At 52.0% G+C, this 25341-nt stretch overlaps 11 protein-coding genes across 11 annotated transcripts; 7 read left to right on the forward strand and 4 right to left on the reverse strand.

Annotated features, from left to right (window-relative positions):
• Positions 1 to 77: 77 nt before the first annotated feature.
• M431DRAFT_477813 (hypothetical protein) lies at positions 78 to 1187 on the reverse strand (the record flags this gene model as incomplete). The annotated part of the gene is made up of 4 exons (XM_024915610.1): positions 78 to 704; positions 754 to 860; positions 922 to 1047; positions 1136 to 1187. The coding sequence occupies 4 exons, from the start codon at positions 1185 to 1187 to the stop codon at positions 78 to 80; spliced, it is 912 nt and encodes a 303-aa protein (XP_024778291.1).
• A 459-nt stretch (positions 1188 to 1646) lies between these two features.
• On the forward strand, positions 1647 to 3661 carry M431DRAFT_515804 (hypothetical protein). Its single transcript, XM_024920287.1, has 3 exons — positions 1647 to 2091; positions 2151 to 3046; positions 3108 to 3661. Exons 1-3 carry the CDS (start codon positions 1899 to 1901, stop codon positions 3279 to 3281), a joined length of 1263 nt encoding a protein of 420 aa, XP_024778292.1. The 5' UTR covers positions 1647 to 1898; the 3' UTR covers positions 3282 to 3661.
• A 2541-nt stretch (positions 3662 to 6202) lies between these two features.
• On the reverse strand, positions 6203 to 6851 carry M431DRAFT_281440 (hypothetical protein). The gene has a single exon (XM_024914014.1). It carries the CDS (start codon positions 6675 to 6677, stop codon positions 6306 to 6308), a length of 372 nt encoding a protein of 123 aa, XP_024778293.1. The 5' UTR covers positions 6678 to 6851; the 3' UTR covers positions 6203 to 6305.
• A 666-nt stretch (positions 6852 to 7517) lies between these two features.
• Positions 7518 to 9874, forward strand: M431DRAFT_490234 (hypothetical protein; the record flags this gene model as incomplete). Its single annotated transcript, XM_024916778.1, has 3 exons — positions 7518 to 9495; positions 9555 to 9693; positions 9757 to 9874. 3 exons carry the CDS (start codon positions 7518 to 7520, stop codon positions 9872 to 9874), a joined length of 2235 nt encoding a protein of 744 aa, XP_024778294.1.
• M431DRAFT_281434 (hypothetical protein) lies at positions 9756 to 10580 on the forward strand. The gene has a single exon (XM_024914013.1). It carries the CDS (start codon positions 9889 to 9891, stop codon positions 10474 to 10476), a length of 588 nt encoding a protein of 195 aa, XP_024778295.1. The 5' UTR covers positions 9756 to 9888; the 3' UTR covers positions 10477 to 10580.
• A 105-nt stretch (positions 10581 to 10685) lies between these two features.
• On the reverse strand, positions 10686 to 11638 carry M431DRAFT_1357 (hypothetical protein; the record flags this gene model as incomplete). Its single annotated transcript, XM_024912539.1, has 2 exons — positions 10686 to 11375; positions 11513 to 11638. 2 exons carry the CDS (start codon positions 11636 to 11638, stop codon positions 10686 to 10688), a joined length of 816 nt encoding a protein of 271 aa, XP_024778296.1.
• A 552-nt stretch (positions 11639 to 12190) lies between these two features.
• Positions 12191 to 17211, forward strand: M431DRAFT_13132 (hypothetical protein). The gene is made up of 3 exons (XM_024912466.1): positions 12191 to 12533; positions 12637 to 13285; positions 13342 to 17211. Exons 1-3 carry the CDS (start codon positions 12441 to 12443, stop codon positions 17010 to 17012), a joined length of 4413 nt encoding a protein of 1470 aa, XP_024778297.1. The 5' UTR covers positions 12191 to 12440; the 3' UTR covers positions 17013 to 17211.
• A 291-nt stretch (positions 17212 to 17502) lies between these two features.
• Positions 17503 to 18342, forward strand: M431DRAFT_503571 (hypothetical protein). The gene has a single exon (XM_024918327.1). The coding sequence runs from the start codon at positions 17548 to 17550 to the stop codon at positions 18151 to 18153; it is 606 nt and encodes a 201-aa protein (XP_024778298.1). The 5' UTR covers positions 17503 to 17547; the 3' UTR covers positions 18154 to 18342.
• Positions 18343 to 18405: 63 nt separating this feature from the next.
• Positions 18406 to 20051, forward strand: M431DRAFT_281509 (hypothetical protein). The gene is made up of 2 exons (XM_024914015.1): positions 18406 to 18693; positions 18776 to 20051. The coding sequence occupies exons 1-2, from the start codon at positions 18658 to 18660 to the stop codon at positions 19853 to 19855; spliced, it is 1116 nt and encodes a 371-aa protein (XP_024778299.1). The 5' UTR covers positions 18406 to 18657; the 3' UTR covers positions 19856 to 20051.
• Positions 20052 to 20246: 195 nt separating this feature from the next.
• Positions 20247 to 21802, reverse strand: M431DRAFT_490239 (hypothetical protein; the record flags this gene model as incomplete). Its single annotated transcript, XM_024916779.1, has 4 exons — positions 20247 to 21322; positions 21386 to 21465; positions 21590 to 21688; positions 21744 to 21802. The coding sequence occupies 4 exons, from the start codon at positions 21800 to 21802 to the stop codon at positions 20247 to 20249; spliced, it is 1314 nt and encodes a 437-aa protein (XP_024778300.1).
• Positions 21803 to 22214: 412 nt separating this feature from the next.
• M431DRAFT_477820 (hypothetical protein) lies at positions 22215 to 25275 on the forward strand (the record flags this gene model as incomplete). Its single annotated transcript, XM_024915611.1, has 3 exons — positions 22215 to 23055; positions 23105 to 23530; positions 23582 to 25275. 3 exons carry the CDS (start codon positions 22215 to 22217, stop codon positions 25273 to 25275), a joined length of 2961 nt encoding a protein of 986 aa, XP_024778301.1.
• Positions 25276 to 25341: the final 66 nt, after the last annotated feature.

Consider the following 25341-nt stretch of genomic DNA (forward strand, 5'->3'; position numbering starts at 1 on the left):
CATGCCATGTGGACTGCTGTCCATGATGCTCAAAGTAGAGACTTGATCAAGGCTGCAATGCTTTACATCCAACAGAATTATCGCCGTTGACCCGCAAACGTAGCCCTAAGCGCCATAATCTGCTGCCTATCTGCCTCTGGGAGCATGTCAATCTGAGCCTGGGGGAGCTCCATGACTGCTCGCATCAGAGCGTCAGGGTCCTGCGCCATACCCGCAGGAGCTGCTGCAGGTGCCGCTGCCGGAGGAGCATAAGCCGAGTTATTCGCTGGAGGAGGCGCATAAGGCATCCCAGTGACGGGGGGTGTGTGATTTGCGACAGGAGCACCGGGGAATCCTGCTGGCGGAAAGTTGGCAGTTGGAAGCTGGGGAGGCGGCGCGTTCGGGTCAACGACGGACTGGATGGATTCGGGGGACACGAGTCCCATCAGGAGAAGCGATTGGAAGACAGCATAAGCCAGCTGAGGGGCCTGTTGAAGTAGTTCTGTTGCCCGTTGAGGCTCTGTTGTAGCCAGTGTCTTCATCTGGCTTAAGATGTCCAACAGTTGTGGCGGCGGTAAGGTATTGAGAGTTCTTGAAATGGCATCGGTGCAGGTCAATCCTGGAGGTATCTCCTTTCCGGCTGGGAGCGGAGGAAGTGGTGTTGATTGGGAGCTATAGTTTGAAGCAGCACCTCCGTTTGAGGCGCCAGTGTTTTGTCCAGGCGTCTGCTGGGGTCAGCAAAGGCTAGATTCTATAGAGAGCGTCGCAACATACCTGGCCATCATCATCGCCGCTCTTTTGCTCGTTGGAAAAATCGACTCGGAGTTTTCGACCCATGATTTCATATTCGTTAAGGTTGCGGACAGCTGAGGAAGCCGAGTCTGCGAGAGAGCATGGTTAGCCAACATGCTACGGAGAAAGCCCAGCGATGTCATATCGTACCAGTATCGGGATAGTCTGCGAAGCCGAATCCCTTTGGCCGTCCGGTTTCCGAATCGTAGACGAGGCGGAAGCGCTCTACCTTGCCGGCGCTACTGAAGATGTCTGTGATCTGCTCCTCGGAGAGGCCTGGAATCGAATCTTGCTGTCAGTCACATGCACATGCTTCGTCCGGATGGGCGCATCAGCCAAGCCCATTGACCCATCTGCAACTGACCATATGGAATGTTTCCCACAAACACGACCCTCGAAGGAGGCCTACTCGACATTTTGGAGGGTTTGAAAATTTGGGAAAGGCTTGGACGATGCTTGTCTGTAGCGTCTTGGAGATGATTGTGCAGCTCCGAATAGCAGGTGCGCTTTGCTTTCTTCTTCTCCCTTTCGATAATGCGTTTTTCACCGCCCGGAAGCTATCAATTGACAAATGAGGATGCGCGACAAGATCGAACGAGGTGCGAATGGGTATCTGTGGCTGGCGGACGAGATAAAATTGACGAGATCAGATTGTGAAAGCTGGGAGAGCTTCGCGTTTTGCTCTGCTCTGCAAGAAAGCCTAAGCCGTTTGATACGGGCCATTCGCTGCACCCGAATAGGCAACGGAACCAGCAGCCGAGGATTCGCCGGCCGGCCCCCACCAGCCGCTACAGCCCGCATTAGTTCAGGGCCCTGCGGCGAGTCTAGGCGCCTGAGCCCGGGGTTTAGCTGGTGCTAGGATTGCCCTGAACAATCAGTAGTCAGCTTCAGGTGTTGCGACAGGTGGCCTCAAGACATTTGACCTGGAACCTCCAGCTCTTGCTCTTGTCAGCCGCTCGTGCGCCATCCTCGTCCATGGTTCTGGTTGCTGGCCATCGATGCAATTGACGAGAGAGAATTGATCTGTGCTGTTTTGCCTTGTGTTTCTGCGAGCTCTGCTAAAGAGACTGCGCTTTGACGGAATACGAGTAGTGCTGCTGCATCTCGTTGGCCAAACTTGACTATCCATGGCTCCCAAGTCGCGATTCACAAGGCTCGATGCCTTTACCAAGACGGTGGACGAGGCGCGGATCCGGACGACGAGCGGAGGAATCGTCACCATTGTGTCGCTGCTAGTCGTCGTGTTTCTCTCGTGGGGAGAATGGAGCGACTATCGGCGCATCGTGGTGCACCCGGAGCTGGTCGTGGATAAAGGCAGAGGTATGTCATGTCATGTCATTGTCGCCTCCGTATGGTTTGGCTAATGCGATATCACTAAGGCGAGCGAATGGACATCCATCTCAACATGACCTTCCCCAACATGCCATGCGAATTGCTGACGCTGGACGTCATGGATGTCTCTGGCGAGCAGCAGCACGGCGTCGCCCACGGAATCACAAAGTTTCGCCTGCGGCCCTCTGCTGAAGGCGGCGCCGAGATTGAGAGCAACGCTGCTCAGCTGCATGAAAAGGCTGAACACTTGGATCCCAACTACTGTGGTGGCTGCTACGGAGCCAATGCCCCCGCCACCGCCCAGAAGCCTGGCTGCTGCAACACCTGTGACGAGGTTCGAGAAGCCTATGCGCAGGCCTCGTGGGCCTTTGGAAGGGGTGAGGGCGTGGAGCAGTGCGAGAGAGAGCACTACGCTGAGCGATTGGACCAGCAGAGGGAAGAGGGCTGCCGCATTGAGGGTTTGCTGCAGGTCAACAAGGTTGTTGGAAACTTCCACCTTGCTCCTGGCCGAAGCTTTAGCAACGGCAACATGCACGTTCACGATCTGAAGAACTACTGGGACCTCCCTGAGGGCAAGTCGCACGACTTCACCCACATCATTCACTCTCTCCGATTTGGACCCCAGCTTCCGACTGCTGTTGTTGAGAGAATGTCCGGGAAGAATACTTGGTCCAACCACCACCTCAATCCTCTGGATGCAACCCGCCAGAGCACAAACGACCCCAACTTTAACTACATGTACTTTGTCAAGATTGTTCCTACGTCGTATCTCCCCCTGGGCTGGGAAAAGCGGACTCCTGGCTACGCTGACGGCAGCATCGAAACACACCAGTATTCCGTCACCAGCCACAAGCGAAGTCTAATGGGCGGCGACGACGCACAGGAAGGCCACCCCGAAAGATTGCACGCAAGGAATGGTATCCCCGGTGTCTTTTTCTCCTACGTAAGTGTTTACCGTGCATAGACAATTGGTAAGAGATGGCAAGCTAATTATGTGTGTCCAGGATATTTCTCCCATGAAGGTCATTAACCGTGAGGAGCGGGCCAAGACGTTCCTTGGCTTCTTGTCTGGACTCTGCGCGATTGTCGGAGGTACCTTGACTGTTGCCGCTGCTGTTGATCGTGGATTGTTCGAGGGTGCGTCCAGGCTGAAGAAGCTCCGAGCCAAGGATCTATAAAAAGTAAGTAGGAGTATGAAACGTCCCTCTGTAGAATGCTTTGCATGGACTTTTGAGGCGTATGAACCAGGGCGTTTTGGCTGGCATATATACATGTATTTTTTCCTCTCCTTTTCTTTTTTTTGGAAAAGAGTCAAGTTCATTGTCAGTATATAGGTAGATGGGTCTTGGACTTGAGGGCAGTGATGAGCACTTTCAACTGTAACTGTGTTTACGGCTCCACCATCGACTTTGTTGAATGTTTTGATGCGTTGACTTTCCTAGTACATAGTGCTTTGTATAGATTGCTACAGCTTTGAGCACGAATGAGAGACATTTTTCAGTCAACGATGCGAAATGCGGATCTTGTTTATACGAACCTGAGATAAATACAAACCGAGTAACATGAAGTTGGCTGCGACGCAGAGCATTATCGATAGACGGCAAATAGCCCCGACTGTACTCCGTAAATCCAGGCACTACTAGGTACGGAGTTTTAGCTTATGGAATATTGATATAAATAGATCCAGGGCGGGCTCTTCCGCCAATCTAGCAGAAAGACGACGGGAGTAATAATAGCGCCAGCAAAACTCTCGGGACCCGGCTGTGGCCTCGTGACCATCAACATTGACCAGACCAGCTTACTGCTGGCAGTATCGTCAATGCTCATTGATTGACGTAGACGAAGCCTGCGGATGATTTTACGAGCTGGAGCTGTTATTAGCAGCCTGCTCCATAGCGCTAAGCAAGGCATTGCATTGGCATCACCTTCTGCCCTGCGTCGTCTCAGAATCAACTCATATGCGGCGCCCTGTGTTTTGGCATTTGCACCACCGCTGTTTCACTCGTTGCCGTGGCGGAGTCTGAGCCCAAATCTGCTCATCTGTCTCTGTCTCTACTGTACATGGCTCATGTGGCCCAATGCATGCAGGAAAAACCCACCTGTTTTGTTTTGTTTCCTCGGTCTTTTCTTCCTTTGTTCATTTTTAGGCCTGCAGCTTTGGTTGATTGGGCGACCAAACTTGGCATTGCATATGATGCCTTTGTCGGGGCTTTCGCTGGAATTGAAGGAGATGAAGAGATGGAACCCCCTTGCGTCAGGTAGCAGAATTGACCGAAATCGTGCATGCACTGCCGACATCACATCCCCCATCACTGTGCGACCGAGCCTCGACTCGACTCACGGAAACGATATTAATATAGATAATATCGGTGCTAGAGCAGCAAAGTGTGCATGTGCAGCGTAGGTACGAGTAGAGTAATACACGTACTCGCACATGGGTGGAGGGAAAACGAAGCTGCATGACATCGTTAGTGGCAGGCTGTCCAATTTCAATTATAGCAACATGGATGGGCCAAGCTTAAGCGGCGTCTGATGCAATCTGCTCAATAGACTTTTTTCTTTCTTTTTCTTTTTCTCTTTGCACCCCTTGCTGGCATATGGACTGACTCGGTTACCAGGCGTAATTACATATGGACGTGTATAGAAAACCGATAGTGTGGAGCATGGGACCGTAGAATTGTGTATTTATAGCTCGATTACACGCGAGATGCTCATGCTGCATACACATCCTTTTGCCACGAAGACGGCGCAGCTGAGTTGTTGCGTAATCAGTCTACCTATCTGCTGTTGCTGCTACTAGTAATAGAATACTATTGATGTAAAAATGAATCATATGGTATACTATTGATCAGATGGATGCAAAGATAGATACAATGCTCCGCAATAATGCTCGTAAAAAACAAAGTAGTAAAAAAGTGAAAATCCAAGTGGTGTATATACGGTAAATCTATTAGCAAATCACCATCTTTGTTTGCACGCAGGAAATAAGGATTGGCCGGTTTAGCCTCTCTAGCCACTGTTTGAAAATAATGAAGGGCTCCGTCCAAAGTACCAGGTACTTGACCTTGACTGGCCCAAGTGCCCCAGAAAAAAAAGGGCCCGTCGCTCTTCTCAATTTGTTGAGCCCAATGCACCCCAGACGATGGCTGTCGCCAGTGCGCCCAATGATATGGCAAGGGTCCCTGAACTCGCTCCAAGTGGCCTTGCTGAACCACAAAGTACCTGTACACAGTGCTCTGTGGGATCAGTAGCGGTGCCCGTGGTTGTTGCTGGATCGGAGGGTGTTTTGGAGTATAGATACATGGTCGTGGACGGGAGGGTAGCATGGGCACGGGCGCATGCATGTGCACTGCAGCTCGAATGAATTGAGGTTGATTGAGTTTCCATCAATTGGCTTCAACCAGACTGTTGCTGGTACTGCATGAGGATGTAGTTTGGCTGATGACATCTCCGTTGTACGAGCAGCATTGGTGCTAATAGCAAGATAGGTACTGAGGTACCTACGTGTACCTATAGCAGACAGTAACATCTTACTGAGCAGCACCTAAGGGCATTGATGGCGAGTGCTCGTACGAGCGAAATCACATTGATGAGCCGTCTGTAGCGAGACAAGACAAGACAAGAAGAGACATGGAGTCTGATGACTTGCAGGCCATGTGAGTACTTTGATGCGCTGAAGGGGCCACGACGTGCTGGGGAGATTGCCCGAGATTACCTTGGTGCTACTAAACCTACCTTTAAGCCACACGAGCCAGGGTTGGTTCCGCAGTGGCATCCATGTCTTGGAGATTTTCGGACGCACCTCTGTGTTTTTTTTTCTTCGTACTCTTTCTAATCTATGATGCTGTGCTTCGTATTGATGACGGGTTGATGCTTCTGTACTATAGCTATGGATCTTCTCGAGATCGTAAAACATGGATACTATCGTCTACCTATACAGACTATCATCCGTATTAGCATGGATCTTTCATTGTATAGCACTTCGTTCGTACTGTACGGCCTGTAAGCAAATGTCCTTGCACCTCGACCGGAAAATAAATACTAGAATACTACTCGTAATATACCGTGCATTTAAGTGTATGGCAGAAATAGGCATTTCCGCCGGGGCTTGCATGCAACTCGTACTGCACTGCACTGTACGTGCTCGAACTTGATGGATCATTGATGTTATTAGATGAGATTAGCCTTTTGTACCTTGAAGTCTAAAGGACAAGCCACCACCTTGGGTTAGGTCGAGCGCTCTGCTCCCGCCGTGCCCAGTACCTGGCCTGCCCACTGCCATCTGGCCACGCGCCCAAGTACAGAGTACCCGGCCGCCAGCCGCAGCTACGGGGCGCCACTGGCCTCCTAACCTCCTTTTGCTGCGGTGCCTCGTATCCATCCACCATCTTTGTATTGTATTCCTCCTCCTTTCTCCGTCCCATCGGATCAGACAGGCAAAGCAGAAGAGAAGCGCTGAACTTGCCGCCAACGGGTTTCTGTGCAGGCCTCATTGCCGTGCTTCTCATTCTGCTTCTTGCTTCTTTGCTTCTTGCTTTCTGCTTCTGCTTCCACCTTGTTGCGTTTTGAGCCATTCGTTTGTCGCGAGGCCATTGCCGCTCCTCTTCTCTTCTCTCTTCTCTTCACTTCACTTGACTTCACTTCTATTCTCTCTACCTCCTCTTCTCTTCTCCGCTCTCTTGTTCCCTTTTCTTCTTCTCTTCTCCCCCCGCGACTTTTGCAAACCCCTCGTGTGGCCGGCAGACGCACGTTGTCCAGTGCAACACCCAGGTACTTCCGTGGCTCCGTATTTCTGTGCTCCGTATCTCTACTTTTGCACCTCACTTTTGCCGCTCGACCTTCAACGCCTCGCTGCCCACTTGCGGCGGCCTTTGATATCGCGCATCTGCTTCTCGCCCCGTCTTCGATTCGCCCTTTCAACTCACCCCAGTCCGTCCTTGGCGCCTTCTCTTCGTGTTCCTCTCTTTTGTCCCTGTTCCTGTTCCTTACTTATCTCGGATCCATCGTGCCACCCGTTGCCCGACCCCGACAGACGCCTCCACCTTGGATACCCTTCGCTCCTCTCTCTGGTCATCCGAACATCATCGCCGCACTGCCACGACAACCTGCACCTCCATCTGCACCTAGGCCTGCAACCGCAGCTGCGCCAGCGCATTCATTACGCAGCGATCACAACCGCAATAGCATCAACGACGACGACCTCTCGACTATCTCGCGCCCAACCAGCCAGCTAATCGCCTCGGTTGCTCTCTCGCTTGCTTTGCTATTTTGGCATCCTGCGCGTCCCACCCGGCCTTTGATGATACCGTTTTGGAGCCTGCTTGTATTATTTATTTACCCTGTTTAGCACCCAGCGCTTGCGCCTTGGCTGCTATCATTCACCACCACCCGGCTGGATTTGGGCTTCAAACAACATGAAAGACTCCTCCCTCACCAATCGCCCGTCCTTGTTGGACTTGCGATCCCACTCCGCCAACTCTGCTGCCTCTTCTTCTTCTCGGCCTCTTCGATCACCACGGCTTCATGTTGCCGGAGAAGCACCCCCCGAGCTTTCTCCCCTGGATGCCTTTGCCCTGCAGAGCCGACTGCTAGCTCGACAGCTCCAAGAGACGACCAACAAGGATGGAAATCGCGTCAGCCGACTACCGCCTCTCACGGCGGAGAGCCCTCTAATCATTCAAGGTCGATCAGAGTACTTTCGGTCCATGTCCCAGGACTCGGGATCCGAACGCGATGAATCTCCCGCCCCTCCACTTACCCCTGGCTTTGGTGGTTTGGGGCTACGCACCGAGATGGAGGACGCCTTCTCAGACGAGGTCCAGCGGCCGAGGTCCATGCACCCACGGATGAGTCGAATCCCGCCCACGCCCGATGAAGGTGTGCCTCCTCTGCCGGAGGACATGCCAGACGTACCAGACATCCCGGAGTATGCTCGGGGTCGGCAGCTGGGACATCAAAACGACAATACCAACTTCTTCGGGGCCCGCCAGGACCGTTCTCCATCACCACTTCAGAGCGATACCCTCTCTCAACTGGACCGCCAATCAACCAAATCCCCCACTCCGTCTCATCCTCAATTAAACTCCTTTCCTTCTCTGTCAAACATGTCTCCTCGAAGGACCAAACAGAGCTCCTTTGACGAGGTTGGATTGGCGCCACCTAGAAGCCTCCTCCCTGGACGATCGCCGAGCGCCTTGTCCTCCCCTGTACCCCCAGATGAGGAAACATTTGGGAACATGTCTAGCTCCGTTCAGTCTCTTCCCTCCAGAAAACTCTCCTCTGGCAGCGCAGCCCTGCCACCTCACATGGCGTCCTCCGTCCTTCCCCCCTTTCAACGATCCCCATCCGTTGCCTCTGAATCCTCCGCTCTTCCTCGACCCGCCTTCAACTTTTCTCGGCCCATGAGTAGAGCCGGAACGCCAAACCTGGACCATCCCATTCGACAGGCTTCGTCAGACAGCCAGCCGTCTTTTATACTGGCCGATGAGTCGGCTCATACCCCCATAAGTATGCACAGCGAAGCTTTCGCAGAGCAGCCATCAGACGACAAGGCCAGCGGGTCATATGTCTATTCCAAATTTGTTCTGCCTCGAGGAAAGTCAATTCAGCGTTCAGAATCGTCCGACCTTCCACCTCAAGCGGGTGCACCACCCTCCCCCCCTACTCGACCTTCTAGCTCATCAGCTCGCGCTATCCCCGACGATGCCGCCAGTATTTCTAGCGCCATGTCAAGGCAGCGGAGTGATGCGGGCAAACTCAGCATGGAGAGTTCTCAGTTTGCACCTTATGGACGCGCCTCACCGAACCCCAGCAGACCTTCAACTGAATCCAGGCGGCATGCAGAAGACAGCTCCAGGGGTAGATCACGAACGTTGCATACCGCAGAGGCGCCTCGAGGCAGGACACCAGCCTCAGTCGGTACAAGCGACTCGGCCCAGACAATACGCCCTACCATGTCTGTCCGATCTACCACGAGTACTACTACACCTACAGCTGCCGAGATGACTGCCGAAGAACATCTTGCTAAGGGTATAGAATGTCACGAGAACGGCTCGCTGAACGAGTCGACCTATCACCTCCGGCACGCCGCCCGACTAAACCACCCAACAGCCATGCTTCTGTATGCTCTCGCCTGTCGCCATGGCTGGGGTATGAGGCCCAATCAGAAAGAAGGAGTGCAGTGGCTAAGAAAGGCAGCCGACATGGCAAGTGGTGAAGTTGCAGAGGACGAAGGGAATGCCAAGGAAGGGAAGCGCATCAATATTGCCGAAAACAAGACCCACAAGGCTCAGTTTGCTCTGAGCATTTATGAACTGGGCGTAAGCCATATGAATGGATGGGGCATCGAACAGGATAAAGCTCTTGCGTTGCGCTGCTTTGAAATCGCTGGCAGTAGGTTTGAACCTGAAGAATCTCGTGTGATTAGGTCTTGCTAACATTAATTCCAATAGCCTGGGGCGATGTTGATGCTCTAGCGGAAGCTGGTTTCTGCTACGCGCAAGGAATTGGCTGCAAGAAGAATCTGAAGAAGAGTGCCAAGTTCTACCGTATGGCTGAAGCCAAAGGCATGAGCATGGTGGGCAACAGCTGGTATGTTTAACTACTTTCCTATGCCTCTTCTGTGGACATTGGCTAATTTTCAAAACTCTTTAGGATTCACAAGGCAAAATACATGGATGACGAGGATGCTCCTCCTAAAGCCCCGGCAGAGGACAAAAAGTCTCGAGCCCGCAGCAAATCCCGCTCCCGCGCAATGTTTGGCAAGAAGTGAGGGGGGCAACTATAATGTCTGATGAAAATCTCTCTTCGTCTTTACCCATCTATACCGGAGTTTTTTGGGGTTTCGGCTGTTCTCGCATCAAATATTGGGGTTGTCTTCGCATGGAATACTGGGAATCTCTTCTTATCGGCCTTTGTTTTCCCTTTTCTCTTCTATCTCCTCCCCCTTTTCTTTTTCGCTCTTCGACCTTTTTTTTCCACCTCCTATTCTCGGCATATCACTCAGTAGAGGCGGGCTCTTTTGCTACGTTACATTCATGTGCTTTGAAAAGCATATTCGAGCTTTACGACAAGCTCGTTGATCGCCCTTCTCTTTGGAGTCCACGGCTCCAATCTACTTCTTCTTCTTCTTCTTCTTCTTGTTTCTTCTTCAGTGACCCTTTGGAGAAATCTTCAGTTCTTGTTACTTGTAGGGAGGGGCTTGCTTTGGTGGCTGTGGGCGTACATATAACTACATTTCCTTTGTTCCTTCTCCAATGCCGAGTCCGTATAGAGTGCGGCTGGTTGATTTTTTTCTTCTTCTTTTCTGGCCGGGCGTTGGGCTGTTCAATATATCCAAAAAACAAAGACGTTGTGGGAACGTCTCGTATCTAGGGGGCAAATAAGGCGATAACAAAGTTATAATCCAATAATTCCAACATCAGCAGCGCCCTATTAGTCTATTTGTCGTCACTGTATCATGTGGTAGTTTGGAATTTTCCCTTTGTCTGATTTCTAGTATGTTTACTATTTTATTGGTTACAAACAAATAACCATGACATTTGCAATTCGCATCCCTGCACGCTCTTCTTGTGTCCTCCCGATTAGGTATCAACATCCATGCTCTCTCCCTCAACTGGTAAATCGACCACGGTGGCGTATCGTCCGATCTCGCTCTTAGTAATAATCTTTTCGTTCAAAACGGCCGTGGTGCCCTTGGGGAAGCGGTAGCTCTGCAGCTTGGCGCTCTTCTCGTTGGGCTTGATGTAGTTTCGCAGCAGGGTCGTCTTCTCCTTAGTAATAACAGCAACATCGACGTTTGAACCAGAGCCCAAATCGTTCCAGACACCAGCGAGAATGGCATCGCTGCACAGCTTGACGGCGTCGTCCCTTGTCAAGTCCGGCTTCCACTGGGTCTCGAAGACGCTCATGGCCGCGAGACTTCCCGACCCCATGGTGACGTAGGGGAGCTTGTCGGTGCTGCCGTGGGCGTGGACGGTGAAGAGGTGGGTGCCCGTGGGGTCGCAGCCGGCGACGACGAGGTAGGCGCCGATGTGGCCCTGGTGGCGGAACAGGTGCTGCTTGAGGAGGGTCATGCAGGTGACGACGCGGGGCTTGCGGCCGGTGGAGAGCGAGTGCAGCTCGAGCTGGGAGGAGATGAGGGCGGTGGTGAACTCGGTGTCGGCGGCGGTGCCGGCGCCGGCGCACCAGATCTGGGGGGAGATGTAGTGAAGCTTTTCGCAGTTCTTGTCGGCGACGATGGGGCCCGAGGTGGCTCGCGTATCGGCAGCAATCTGGCGGGCAGGAGGGTTAGAAGTTGTCGTGGAGTTTTGTGTGTGTATTGCCATTGTGTATAGGTAGGTAGGCAGGGAGAGGGGGAGGGGTGATTTGATGAAGAGGGCAGGAAAACGCAGATTCATTCCCAACTCACCACAACGCCGCCGTCAAAGATGCAGCCGACAATGGTTGTTCCTGTGCTGGTGGCCCTGGGCAGAGGCACTCCCCTGGCGTGCAGGGCCGCATTGCGGTTGTAGTTGGAGAAGTCGAAGCCCGGCATCTTCTGCTGCTGCGATGCCCTACCGAACGGGTCGTGCCGTTCTCGTCTATATCTCGCGTGTACCGGAGAAGCCCCTCTGTACGGTGCTTCAAGTCTAGCAGCTGTGCGGCGTCTGCATTCGCTGTGGAGGTTCGTCAAAAGGGGGGGGGGGGCGTTGCTTGCTATTCAATGGAGGATGGAGGGTTTGGCAGCGCTGGAGGTTGATGTTTGGTTATACTCAGCAAGTGAGTGGTAGCTGATGACGAGGCTAAAAGCTGCCTTCTGCCTTTAGGCACTGGTGGCACGTCTGCCAGGTATCGCAGCACCCAAATACAGCGGGCTCGGTACTTCGCACAAGCTCCAACCTGCTGTTTCCCCTCTATAAATCGTCCCCCTAGGCAAAATAGCAAATTCTGATTGGCCCGCTGCCGCCAGGTGGGAAGACGGAGCGCAACTGCATGCGCCATTGGCTGGAGCTGTCATGAACCCACGTGATTGCGCTCAAGAGCTCCCAAAAAAGTGAATTGTGCATGCAAGGGTCGCGACAGACCGCCCGGTAGAATATGGTACAGGCGCAGTTCCCTCTGCACTTCCAATCGCTACTTTTGCATCATCCGCTGCCGCAGAGCAATCGACGCGTTTTGTCGCCTCTTCGGCCCTCGATCCGGCCCTCGCCATTCTCGCTCTGCCTCCGAATTGGGCCCCGAATCCCGCCGGTGGGAGCTCCAGCGACGGACCTGTTCAGCGCGCCGCAGACCCATGTTCCGGAAGCTGGATAGTTGACGAGATTCGGAGCTCATCCGGGTTGCTCTCTTCAGCCGCCATGTCTTTTGGCTTCAACGCTTCGGCCAACGCCATGAGCGGAGGCGCGGGAGGTGTAAATGCAGGGCCCGATCTGGAGACTATCCAGACAGAGGTAGGCAGCAGCTTTTCTTCTTACTTCACTTTTCAGTTTTTGTTTGGTGTTTTGTATGGCTCAACACAGGCCGCGAGTCCATCGCTAACACACTGCTTCACAGGCCCTCGGTTTCCTATCCATCGCTGGTGATGCCAAGGTTCGCCTCACATCTGCCTGGGAGACACTACCGACCGCTACATCCTCGCTGCTCAGCGTTGCCTCGAAGAGAGGTCTCGTTGCTGCCGCTGGTCCTGATCAGCTCATCATCGCCACGACCGAATCGATTCGAAAGGCTTTCGAGGCTCCCAAGGATGGCGATTCCGACATTCGCGGCTTTGAGCCCCAGCTCAAGATCCCCATGCCCATGCGGGTTTCGCAACTCGTCTTTACCGCTGACGAGAATTACCTGGTGCTCTCTGCAGAATCCGGCGGCGGCCTTGCTGTTTATCAAGTCCAAAGTCTTCTCCAGGGGTCTTCAAATTCCGCGTTTGAGCTCTCTACCAATGGGGAGGCCCTCAGATCGTTGGTACCAAATCCAACGATTCCAGAGCTTTGTGCCATTGTCACAAACAACGGCAACCTCCATATGGCAAATCTCCAAGAACGAAAAATAAGCAATGCACTCAAGAACCAAGTCAGCTGTATTAGTTGGAGTTCAAAGGGCAAGCAGCTTTGTGCTGGATTAGCAGATGGAACCATCCACCAAATGACGCCTGAGGGAGAGGGAAAAGCCGATATCCCCAACCCTCCCAATGTCGCCAACTGCCATGGTAAAAACTGCTGTTCCCCAATAGAGAAAAAGCCTATGCTAACCATTTTTGAATAGTATCATCACTTACATGGCTTGAGAACAATCTCTGGCTCTCTATCCACTCAACTAGTGACTCGCCTCCCTCTTCCATTTATCACATCATTACGCGCCAACCGCCTTCATCATTCACCTACCAAAAACTCACGGACCCTGTTCAGCCTTTTGGATCAGACAAGGTCCCCCACCATTCTATACTACGATTGCGAGATTTCCCCCCTGATCTGCAGGATCTCCTTATCGTCTCATCTACTGCATCGACTGATGTTGGCCTACTGACCCGGTCTAAAAGTGCGCTGACAACCGATTTACCTGCCGAGTCCATCACAAATGTCTTCACTACTACCGAGTTGCTTGATGACTCTAAACGACCAACGCTTCCGATGACTGACTCCGCGGACGATTCTACACCCATTGGAGTTGCTCTTGATCTTTCCAGCAAGGATAAGATTTACAAACCTATACCATCGGACGAAGAGCTCGAAGAATCGCCTACTCCTTTGCCAGGATTCTGGATTCTCACTCATGAAGGTGTGCTCTGCTCATGGTGGATCATCTATACCGACTCAATTAAGAGAGCCATGCCCTATCCAGGGCTGACGGCAATTCAGGGAGATGCGGGATCTGTGCCAGCACCTGCCGCGTCTTCGGCATCACCCTTTTCCAGTAACGCAGGGCCATCCCCCTTTTCTTCATCAAGCGCAGCTGCTCCTGCTTTTGGGTCTTCGGCGCAGCTTGGCCAAAAGGCGTCACCTTGGGGTACGGCATCAGCTTCGGGAACTGCTGCGCCCAGCACAGGGGGGGCCTTTGGATCGAGTGCTTTTGGGTCAGCAGCACCAGCCGCTACGTTTGGGAAGCCGAGCGCCGTAGGATTTGGCCAATCCTCGCAACTTGGTATGCGAGCCTCTCCCTGGGCATCTGCTGGTGCAGGAACGGGAGCAGCAGCAGCGGCCGGTCCAGCCTTTGGCCAGTCGGGCTTTGCTAGCTTCGCAAATAAGAGCGCTCAAAGCCCTTTTGGGAGCACACCTGCAAGCACAGCTCAAGCCTCCACACCTGGTTCTTCTGGAGGATTCGCTTCGTTTTCTTCTCAAGGCGGCTTTGCTTCTCTTGCCGGCAACAACAGCAGCAATACCGGGGGCAGTGTCTTTGGTAGTGGCGGCACTCTGGCTGGAGCCGGGAGCGCTTTTGGATCCACCTCAACAGACACAGCCTTTCCATCAAAGCCTGCCGGCAGTGTCTTTGGCAGCCAAGAGAAGCCGTCTGGCAGTGTTTTTGGCTCTACTCCTTTCAAGTTGGAAAGTTCTTTCAAGCCCGATCCGTCCCAAGGAGGCAATGACAAAGCGCCGGCAGCTTCTGGGTCGTCCATGTTTGGATCTACTTTTGGATCTGCTCTCAACGACGCTGCAACCAAGGCTCCTGACTCTGCAGTATCTGCCAAGGATGAAGATATGGATACCGGTGAGGCATCTCCACAAACCGGAACTGGATCTGCAACTCCGTTAGCATCGCAAGGAGCGTCAAGCTTTGGTGTCCCTTCTTCAACAACAGTCCCTGCTGCCTCAACCACTGGCACGACTTCACTTTTTGGCGGCAAGACAGCCACTCCTCAAGCTACTGGTACCGGATTGTTTGGTACAGGAGGGGCCGCTGCCAAGCCTGCAGGTGGTTCTGGCTTGTTTGGGTCTGGGTCATTTGGAAGCGCTTCAAAACCACCCGCTACATCCTCTGGACTGTTTAGTTCCGCTCCCAAACCAGCCGAAGACGAGTCCAAGACGCCCACACCCAAGGTTGCGAATCCCTTTGCCACACCTCTGCCTCCAGATACGACCAGCAAGTCGTCATATCTCATTGGCGAGTCATCTGACTCGTCTGTAACGTCTACCACATCCAGCTCATTCGGTAGTACCGCTACCTCCAAACCGAGCAATCCTTTTGCCACAGGCCTGAGCGGGACCGATAAGAATGCGGCTGCCAAGGATACAGGCGCATCAAAATCATCTAGCTTTATCAAAGTTTCGAAGCCTTCTAATGAGCCACCAACGGTCGTTGAGGATGCTCCTCTACCCCCCGATCCAGTCAAGTCAAACTTCTTTTCCAAACCCAGCAATGCCGCTCCACCAGCCGCATTCGGGCTTCCTACTTCTGCGCCCAAGACTCGACCGAGCGTAACCTCTGCTCCGGCGCTCCCTTCTGATGGAGACGCAGATAGTGATTTGGACGAGGAAGCTTCCGAGGGCAGCGGCGTGGATGTGGCTAGAGATCTTAGTCCCACGGCCATGGGATTGGGTACGCCAAAGGGCCCATTCAATGGCTTTGCAGAACCCCCCAGAGCTGATCGGGGTCGGTCACAACAGCTTTTTGGGGAGGTCGGCCGAAGCACGCCCACGATTGCCCAGCCAAACGCGATCCCGCGATCACCCAGTCCCGTGCGAGGCGGAGCGCCAAATCGTGCTCTCATTCCGGATATCACTAGATCCGCCAGTGCACCAGGCGTACCTTCTCAGCTCTCGGCTCCTAGAAAGTCGCAGCTCATTGCATCAGCTACTGCTGGTAAAGACAAAACAGCTGCTGATGATGCATTCATAGCCCAGTCTAGGAAACTGAGAGAGCGACAGCAAGCCGAAGAAAGCCGGGTGTTGATTGATGAAGAAGATGAAGAGGTGCAAAGGGTCCTCGCCTCTGAAATTGAGGGCACTCTGGAGCTGGATGAATTCATTGCTCACTCCAACGTTGCACCGCCGGCCCAAGAGAGCATTCCTGCTCAAGTTGAAGCTGTTTATAGGGACATCAACTCAATGATTGACACTCTTGGACTCAACGCTCGCTCTGTGAGAGCCTTTATAAAGGGTCATACAGACGGCGGTGTTCCTGACGGCCGGAGCCCTGACGATCTCGATCATCCAGACGATTGGGTTTTATGCGAGATTGGCGACTTGGGAGAGATTCTTGAGGTTGAACTTTCTGGTGACCTGGAGGATGGTCGAGTGCAGGATCTAACCGAGCAGCTCGAAGCCTGCCAGGAGCTGGCCAAGGACATGCACCGGCTGCGAGCCAAGCAGGAGGATCTGAAAAGGGTCATCATGGCGAGGGTGGATCCCAACCAGGCGGAGGCTGCGCGGTCGCTCCCTCTCAGTGCTGAACAGCAAACGCAGCAGAATGAGCTGAGGAGGGAATATACAAACTTCTCAAAGCTGCTTGCCGAAGCAGAAGAAGCACTGACTCTTCTCAAGACTCGCATTGCATCGCTATCCAGTGCGTCCGGAAGGGGAACCACAAACGTTCCTACCGTAGAGGCCGTGATGAAGACAATCACGAAAATGACCAGCATGGTGGAGAAGCGTAGCGGAGACATTGATGTGTTGGAAACGCAGCTGCGGAGGATGCGGCTGGAGACCCCCAGCAGAGAGGAATCTCCCTCTTTCCGGACACCACAGTCAAGGAGGAGCATCATGCTCTCTCCGGACGCGACACCGGCCCGTAACATGCGCCAGAGCTTATCCAGCAGCGTCATGTCTCTTGGAACTCCGGGGAAGACGTCGACGCCACGAAAGAAGGTCAGCGGCTATAACAGGGATGAAAAGGGAGATTTAATGGACAAGATGGCCAAGCGACAGGCAATTCTTGGAAGATTGAAGGACAACGTACAGAAGAAGGGCGTTAGCGTGTGGAACATGGAAGATATTGAGTAAATGGAAACAAGCGGAAAAGAAAAGATAAAAAAACACTGGGACGGGAGGACATGGCAGCTTTGCGAGATATAGCAGGGCTGCTTGATTTGTAGGATGAAAATTTAGGTTACTGCAATGGGTCAATAGGGTAGATAGCATGTCATGAAAGCTCAGCTTTGGCAGACAATTAAAGCGACTCGAAATGGGTTATGAATTCTGCATACCCTTTTTTTTTTTTTTTTTTTTTTGCCCCTTCGATATTGTATTAGGGTGCTAGGATAGGTCGTTGTTAGTCAAGCAAGAGATTTGGCCAATGGATTCATCAATTCATGACTGGTACACCCCTGTGTGGCTCTTATTCGCTACAGTTGCTTATCAACTGCCTGGCAGCCAACCAACATGCAGAATTCAGTGATTTACCAGATGCAGGCACATACATATGCAGGTAGTGTCGCTTCTGCCGTTGTTATTGCTATCTCATCTTCGCGTCTTATTTTACTTGAGTAACTCATATCCCTCTTCCCCTTAAAGAAACCAGCATAATAAAAGACATAACATGGATCCCCCTCCATCCTCTCAATATCAATTTCAAGATGATTCTCAAGACGAATCTCAAGACGAGCCTCAAATTATTCCCCCTCCATCCTCCCAATCCCACTTTGACAAATTCCAAAACTTCACGCCCAGCCACGACGCGCCCTTCGACAAGGAATTTGCCCGCCTCGCCTTATCCCAGCAATGGATCCCCGGCTCCCAGCAATACACAAAGCAGCGCACCATCGCCATGCGCGAAGAGCTCAAGACGCACTACTTCTCCTCCCAAAAACCCAACAGCACCCAGGAAGAAGAACAAGAGCTCACGGAAGAAGAAATCCTGCAGGGCTACCAGGACCTGTGCGTCGAGGTTGGCATTCCGCCATGTATCACTGCTGCTGAATGCAAGGACAACCTCAAGAAGAAGCTTGTTAATATTATTGATTTGATTGATGCAAGACGCACGAATAAAAAGGTGAGGGTGTGGCGCGACTTTCAGGCGTTTCGGAAATATACCCTTCAAAAGGAACACAGAATCAGCGTCGACGAGGCGAAAAGGATGGTGGGTATCTTGCGTCTCTGCTGCAGCATTTGCGACATCCGCGGGACCAAAGAAGAGCCAAAATGAAGAAGGCGGGTATGAGTCGGAGGGGGTGAAATATGTGAGAAATACTGTTGTATTGATTATTTCAATGATGCCACCAAGGCTGTTCAATTGAGATGCTGTCTTAGACGCATCGCTACTACTATAATGAGTCCATGATGTCCTTAGAAGGATATGAAATGTTGTTATAATAATTACAAAGTTACACTGCTAATAATCAACATGATTCATAACATCTCTTCATGCAATTAGTCTTGCCATCTCTTGTCTGTTGTAAGTTATGAACGAGACCTTCACAGAGTACTTACAACCAAGTGTCGCCAAATCCTAAACCAGTTCAGTGGCGGACCCCTACGACCCACACTTCTCGGTGAGCGCCGTCTTTCACCGGCCCTCACCTTGGAGGGGCTAAATTCTAGCTATCGTCAAATCGTTATCGCATCCAAAAAATTTCCCCAGATCACCATCCAGTCGAGCCGAGTCAATCCTTTCTTGCTTCTCCAATCTTCATATTCTAGCCCAGACACAATGGCTCCCAGTGCGGAGGAGCTGCTGCGCCGAAACGTAAGAGAACAATTCCTTTCCTACCAGCCTCGCTGAAGACTTTTCCCATGAAGTGCTGACATAGACTTTTTTTTTTTTATAGACGGTTGGCATCAACAAAGAGACAGTGTCCAACGTTGCCTCGACAGATTTCCCCGGCCACTTCCCCGGCGAAGACCACGCCTTTTCCATTGAGCGCTTCCGATCCGCCTTCTCCGTCCAGTTCCACCGCAACGAGCTCAACGATGCGTCCTTCTCCCTCATCGGCATCGACGCCTCGCTGGCCAACGCCTTCCGACGAATCCTCATCGCCGAGATCCCCACGCTCGCCATCGAGGACGTCTACATCGAGAACAACACCTCCGTGATTCAGGACGAGGTGCTCGCCCACAGGCTGGGGCTTATTCCCTTCAACGGAGGGCGCGACGGCATCCACAACTTCCTCAAGTGGTACAAGAAGCCCGAGGCAGGGGAGGACCCTTACGCAAACAGCTTCGACTGGAACACGGTGCGCCTCGAGCTCAACGTCACCTGCACCGTCAACCCGGACGCAGCGCCCAACGAAAACGACCCGCTAAAGGCGTACAACCACGCCCACGTCTACGCAAAGGACATCGTCTTCGTGCCCACGGGAAGGCAGGTCGAGTACTTTAGCGGCGACAACGCAATCGTCCCCGTCAACCCGGACATCCTCATCGCCAAGCTGCGGCCGAAGCAGACCATCAACCTGGCCATGCACATGCACAAGGGCATCGGCGCCGACCACTCCAAATTCTCCCCCGTCGCCACCGCCTCGTACCGCCTGCTGCCCCTCATCCACATCACCAAGCCCATCATCGGCCCCGACGCCGAAAAGTTCCAGCGCTGCTTCCCCCAGGGCGTCATCGGCCTCGAAAAGGTCACGCGGGAAGAGGCCAGCAAGTCCGGCAGCGGCTACGAGGGCCACGCCGGCGAGTTCAAGGCCGTGGTCAAGGACTCGATGAAGGACACCGTCAGCAGAGAGGCCCTGCGGCACCCCGAGTTCGAGGGCAAGGTCAAGCTCGGCCGGAGGAGAGACCACTTCATCTTCTCCATCGAGAGCACGGGGCAGTGGGACAGCGATGAGCTGTTCCTCGAGGCAGTCAAGCATCTAAAGCTAAAGTGCAAAAAGTTGGAGCAGCAGGTCATCAACATGGTTCAATAATTGGTCTTTGTTTTGGTTGAAGGCGTTTCTGTACATAAACGGGGGGCATGGTCAATTGCGTTGTACATAAGTTTCGACGCATGCATTTTTTTCTGCTTCTTCTCTGTGTGTCTCATTCATCTCATGGATATGAATAAATAAAAAGAAAAGAAATCAAAATATCTGAGATCTTCTCTTGTTCTTGTTTCCTTCAAGTCTGTGGACATGTACAAAGATGTGCTGATATGACCTCCAGAAAGAAAGAGGACTATATAGAAGTGCGTCCCGCCGATAGTGTCTCCAACGCCAGGAAAATGCCCAAAATGAAAAGAAACCTTCCGTAAAACACCCAAATCGTCATTGGAGATGAGAAAAAAAGAGAGATAATGGACAAGAACCAATGAATGTCCCGCTAGGAACTCTCTTCTTTGAACCTAAAGAAAAAGTTGAATTCGAGGGGGAATGCAGGGTCGGTAACCACAACCTCTTGGCCATTCTCCAGCCCCAGGTCTTTAAGCGACTTGTTCAGGTTTGGCCTCGTTTGCTCTTCCAAGCTTTGCGGAACCTGCATGTAAAGAGTCTTGCCTTCCGCTCGTATGGATGGCTTCTTGAGTTGAGCTTCGGGACGAACGGCAAACGAGTCCAAAAGGTCCTGGAGTGTCATGTTGGGATCAACGTCCAAGGGCCGAGCTTCCCGTCCGCAAACTGGGCAGTCTTCTTTCTTCTCGTGCTTGAACGTATATGTGTAGATGCTGTCGTTACCAGAGTACATCATATAGTTGTTCTCAAAACCCAGGCACGTCGCTGTGGTCGTAGCAATCTTGAATGCTTCGTTACAGCATGCGGCCGCGATGATGGCATTTGTTGAGGCAATGGCAGGGATAATGTTTTTGATCGTTCCTTGCGTGAGCGAATATGTGATTCCTGGAATGTTAAACTCCTCTGCGCGCTTGAGAGCCTTTTGGTAGATCCATGTGACATGCTCGGGATCGTCCTTGTCGAGCTTTGGAAATGGCTTCTCTTGTTCCCAGGCAATGACATGAGCCCACTCGACGCAGTGCTCCGGCTGCCTCGGGATAGAAGCAATCGTGCAGAGCGGAACAGCAGCTCTAGGGGCGTGCATGTCTAGCTGGCATTCTATACATGAAGTAAAAGAGGGAAAGATGACCCTGGCCTGGCCCTTGAAGCCCTCGGTACCGCCGTCAATCAGTGGCTTGACGCCATCAGGATCTTCAGACTCTTCCGCGATAGAGACCAGCATGGCGTTGATCCACCGTCGAGCTTCGATGCTGTCCAGGCCGCAAATGACGAGCTGAAACTGCTTGTAGAATTCATCGTCGAAATCTTGGATCCGTTTATTGTGAGCTGTGATTTTAACGCCCTTGACTCTTTGCTCGACAAACTTGGCTGCGACTTCGGCCTTGAATTTCCCAACGTCTGATTTGCGAAAGAGGAATTGTCGGTTCAAATTGGAGATGTCGATGGTATCTTATCCATGCGCCGCGTTAGTTCGAACGACAGCCCTCTTCATGTATACTTGATGCGCCTTACCCATATCAATTACATGGATATCCTTGAACTTGGACATGGCTAGATTCTTAAGGATTTCGCATCCCAAACCTCCTGCGCCACTACCGCCGCCATTAGTCTCAGTCTCGAGTAGGAAATATCGGTGCAAGGTATGACAAACATGACCCTGTGTCTGGTTAGCCAAACTCTCGCCTCTACTTCTGCTTCGCCTCTTGTGCTACGTACAGAATCTTGAACCGCTCAAATTGGGCCAGAAACTCGTCTTCCACAGCTTCTGGGTTTGTAAACGGGCCCGGTGTGCGTCTGATCTGCTCGAGGTACTTCCTGCATCTCCGTCAATACATGCTCGGGCAATCGCATCACCATTTCAGGCACTGACCATCGTGCCGTTTCGCTGTCGGCAGCGACATCCGCTGCTCTCCGGGTCTCGACACTCATCTCGCCGTAAATGATGGTCGAACTGGAGTTTAGAATACCAATATGAAAAGGCAGAAAGATCGTGGGATTCGTAGGTGCTGTGCTGAGTATGGAGGAGGAAGAGGAAGCTCCGTGCAGCTGTTGGGCAAGGTGGGGAGGAGCTTGCCTTGGCCTCGGTGGAGGTCGGTGAGCGTCGGTGAGGTCAGGTGAATGTGGGGTCTGGCCTTCACTTGTTCGCAGCTTAGTAGCTCTGCGTCTTTCTAAGCTTCAACAACCACGAGCAAGCAGTAAAAGAGCTGGTCATCTTTCACTTGCCTAGTGCTTTGACGTTAGAATTTCTTTTCAGTATTATCAACCATCTTATCAGCTTGATGGCCTTACAACTGCCGCTACCGCTACTCTGAATTATCTTCAGAAGCGCAAGGTAGCGGCTATGGACGAACTACTGACCCCGGTCAGCACCACATATCTCAAGCCCCGAAAAGATGCCCAGCCACTCCTATCCGAGGTCAGTTCAACTAAGAGGGTGGCCGAGATCCCCAAGATCTCTCAGGTAGACTCACCGGATGGTGCTTTGGAGCTTCTTCGAAACCAGCCGGATTACGATTCCCTTGTCCAGGTGTTGAGATACCTCACCAAAGATGATGGACAGACGGATAGCTTCAATGTCCACGTGCCAGGTCCGAAAAGCGCAGCGATAACTCACGTCTTGGTTACAGATATCGCTTCCAACTATTGGACTTTGCTGAAAGAAGGTGGTGAAAATGACGACGCTGAGGGCAATCATAACGACCTACGTCTATTTGTGACATGTTTACAAAGCGTCACCGGGCTCAATGCAATTCTTTCTCATCTCAAAGCGCTCATACAAGAGCAAAAGTCTGGATCCAAAGAATTAAAGCGACCTGATCTGGTGCTGCATATTACCATTTTCCTCGACTTGTTGGCGACAGTGCTGGACGGTGAAAATGCCATTCAAACCTTGTGGGCAGCTTCAACGGAGAGGCTGGGTGCTCAAACACTGAAAAAGGTGCAATCCCAGGCACTGCTCTCTTTAATTACTGGCGGCCGAATACAATCTATCGCCGCCGAAGCAATTGAAGCTGCTGGATCAGAAAATGTTCGCTCCAATACAACATGGCCGGCTGATGGAGCCAAGTTTTCGCAATGGGTTGGTCATAATGTCATAGCTTGGGCTAAGCTCATAAGAAGCGAAGGCGAATTGCACTTCTGCTCAGACGTTTTTCAGCGAGGAATGTCACTAGGCTATCTTGGTACGTTTTACAGATATCAACATCGTTACTCTCCACTTACACGGCATAGAAACCCTTGTCAAGACCGTTATTGATGGTCTTCTTCTTCAAAAGGGAAATAATCCCCAGGACTTTGCCAAAGTTTGCTTTGCTCAGCCTCATGGTGCCAGGAAGACCATGAATATCCTACTACAGCACCTTGCTCAGCAACTAAACAGTCTCGATTTAGACCACCCATCTTCTAGGGGGCTCATATCTGCCGTTGCTGGCATTATTGACGCAGTCACAAAAGGCAATGATACTCTCTACAACCATCTCGTTACCTGGTGTGCTTCATCCTCTGGTGCTGGCCTAGGAGACGCTGTAGGCATTCGAAGAGCCATTCTCGCTGTTGTAGCCCAAAATAAGGATGGTATTACAACTGTGTTTGAGAAGAGCTTGGCCCAGTTTGGAGACCAATTATACATCAAGCATGCAGCAATATTGCAGCAAAATGGTACGACTCCTTTAAACAGCTCACATTGCACAGCGCGCTGACACCTTTTAGTCCATACAGAAATATTGCTACTAAGTGCAGGGTACATCTCCAGATTGTCGCCCATCAAGCTGAGAATAATTGTGAGATCTGGCTCCTACTTGACAGCAATCTCAAATAGAATCGCAGCAACTCAGGCAAGAGCTCGATTCTTAGGTTTAGTTGTTGGAGAGTCTCTCTCAACATTGATGGACGACAAGACCCAGAAACTTGACTTTCATATGGAAGAGACGGAGAGCGAAGAGGCTCAGTGGCTAAAATCTCTTACCACCATCTCTGATGAGGTTGGCTCGATTGAACCTATCCTTAGGACAGAATTTACAGGACTGCCCGTGAAGAAGGAGACTCGACCACCTCAAAAACGAACGCAAAAGCCCAAAGCAAAGCCAAAAGCAAAACCCGAGCCCAACATCTCAACCATCAAACCCATAGCTATCATCGAAGAAATTGATTCCTCAGACGATGAAGAAGATCTTGTCCCTTATGCCAAAGGTTCTGACCCAGAAGATTCCGACGACGACGCCACATTAGTCCAACGGAATAAGCCAAAGGCCCCCGTCTATATCCGTGATCTGATTCTATATCTTCGCGACACAGAGTCATATGACAAGCAAAAGTTGGCCCTGCAGAGTGCACCGCTCTTGATTCGGAGGAAAGCAAACTTTGGCATGGAAGTGAGCTCACACGCAGATGAGCTCGCCGGCTTGTTCGTCGGACTGCAAGACAAGTTTGAGATAGAAGATTTTTCAGATTTAAAACTTCAGGGTATGATGGCCTTGATCGTCGCTCAACCGAAATCCATGGCCCCCTGGTTCTCCCGGACCTTTTTCGAAGGCGACTATTCCTTGTCGCAGCGAACGCAAGTGCTCGTTGCCATTGGGTTATCGGCCAGAGAACTCGCTGGGTTCGATGTCTCTGAATACAAGGCCAACGCATCGTTCCCTTCAAAGCGACTGCCGGAGAAAATTGAGCAGCTATACCTCGACTCACCCAAGCCGGGCGATGCGAACCCTCCATCTCAACTAAAAGCACTACCTTCAACCGCTCTAGACACAATAACTCAATCCCTCACATCGTCTTTCTTGCAACCGATGGCCGCCAAGGCAGCTGACGCCACGACCGGACCCGACATCCTCAAGCTCCAAACCTTCACAGCCCGCTACAAATCCAAGACCAAAGCAAAGCCACGAGTCCGCGCGATCCCCAACACCACCGCCGCTCTCATCGCAGAGTCCTTCTTCTACCCTCTTACCGCCCACTTCCAGGTCGCTCTTCGATCATCCCGTCCCGTCATCCTCAACCCCGCGCTGCTGGCATTGTATCTTCAGACACTGGGCATAATCATCCACTCAGCAGGCCCTTCGACGCTTTCGCTGCCGCAGCTCACTACGGAGCTGTGGGATTTACTTCTCGCGGTTAGGATTCACACACAGGATGATCTCGGTGCGTTGAAGGGCTGGCTCGTCGCCATGGCTTCGTTGCTGGAGGTTAATGATGGGGATATGCGCAGGTTGTGCGAGACTCAGGGGCGTGAGGTCATGGAGACGCGGGAATGGGCTGCGACGGTGTTTAATAAGATTCGAGGTGAAGATGGAGGAGAAGAAAATGAGGTCAAGATGTTGTCTGCGGGCGTACTTATTAAGCTTGGGGAGGCGATTGAGAAGTACCAGGCTCTGTTGATGGGTAACATGGTTGGCTTCTCATGAGAGAGAGTGCTGCTGGACGGTGGAAAAGATGTGCCACAATATGGAAATAAATCAAAGTTGATATAT

Source organism: Trichoderma harzianum, assembly GCF_003025095.1.
Source record: "Trichoderma harzianum CBS 226.95 unplaced genomic scaffold M431scaffold_2, whole genome shotgun sequence".
In the NCBI taxonomy this organism is placed as follows: domain Eukaryota; kingdom Fungi; phylum Ascomycota; class Sordariomycetes; order Hypocreales; family Hypocreaceae; genus Trichoderma; species Trichoderma harzianum.

Bases quoted from the DNA above. Each gene is read 5' to 3' on its own strand.
- M431DRAFT_515804 (XM_024920287.1), top strand. From the start codon at position 1,899: ATGGCTCCCAAGTCGCGATTCACAAGGCTCGATGCCTTTACCAAGACG. The intron at 2,092-2,150 runs GTATGTCATGTC...GATATCACTAAG, and splicing joins GGTCGTGGATAAAGGCAGAG to GCGAGCGAATGGACATCCAT. The intron at 3,047-3,107 runs GTAAGTGTTTAC...ATGTGTGTCCAG, and splicing joins CCGGTGTCTTTTTCTCCTAC to GATATTTCTCCCATGAAGGT.
- M431DRAFT_281440 (XM_024914014.1), bottom strand. From the start codon at position 6,677: ATGGCTCAAAACGCAACAAGGTGGAAGCAGAAGCAGAAAGCAAGAAGC.
- M431DRAFT_281434 (XM_024914013.1), top strand. From the start codon at position 9,889: ATGTCTGATGAAAATCTCTCTTCGTCTTTACCCATCTATACCGGAGTT.
- M431DRAFT_13132 (XM_024912466.1), top strand. From the start codon at position 12,441: ATGTCTTTTGGCTTCAACGCTTCGGCCAACGCCATGAGCGGAGGCGCG. The intron at 12,534-12,636 runs GTAGGCAGCAGC...ACTGCTTCACAG, and splicing joins TGGAGACTATCCAGACAGAG to GCCCTCGGTTTCCTATCCAT. The intron at 13,286-13,341 runs GTAAAAACTGCT...ATTTTTGAATAG, and splicing joins CAATGTCGCCAACTGCCATG to TATCATCACTTACATGGCTT.
- M431DRAFT_503571 (XM_024918327.1), top strand. From the start codon at position 17,548: ATGGATCCCCCTCCATCCTCTCAATATCAATTTCAAGATGATTCTCAA.
- M431DRAFT_281509 (XM_024914015.1), top strand. From the start codon at position 18,658: ATGGCTCCCAGTGCGGAGGAGCTGCTGCGCCGAAAC. The intron at 18,694-18,775 runs GTAAGAGAACAA...TTTTTTTTATAG, and splicing joins AGGAGCTGCTGCGCCGAAAC to ACGGTTGGCATCAACAAAGA.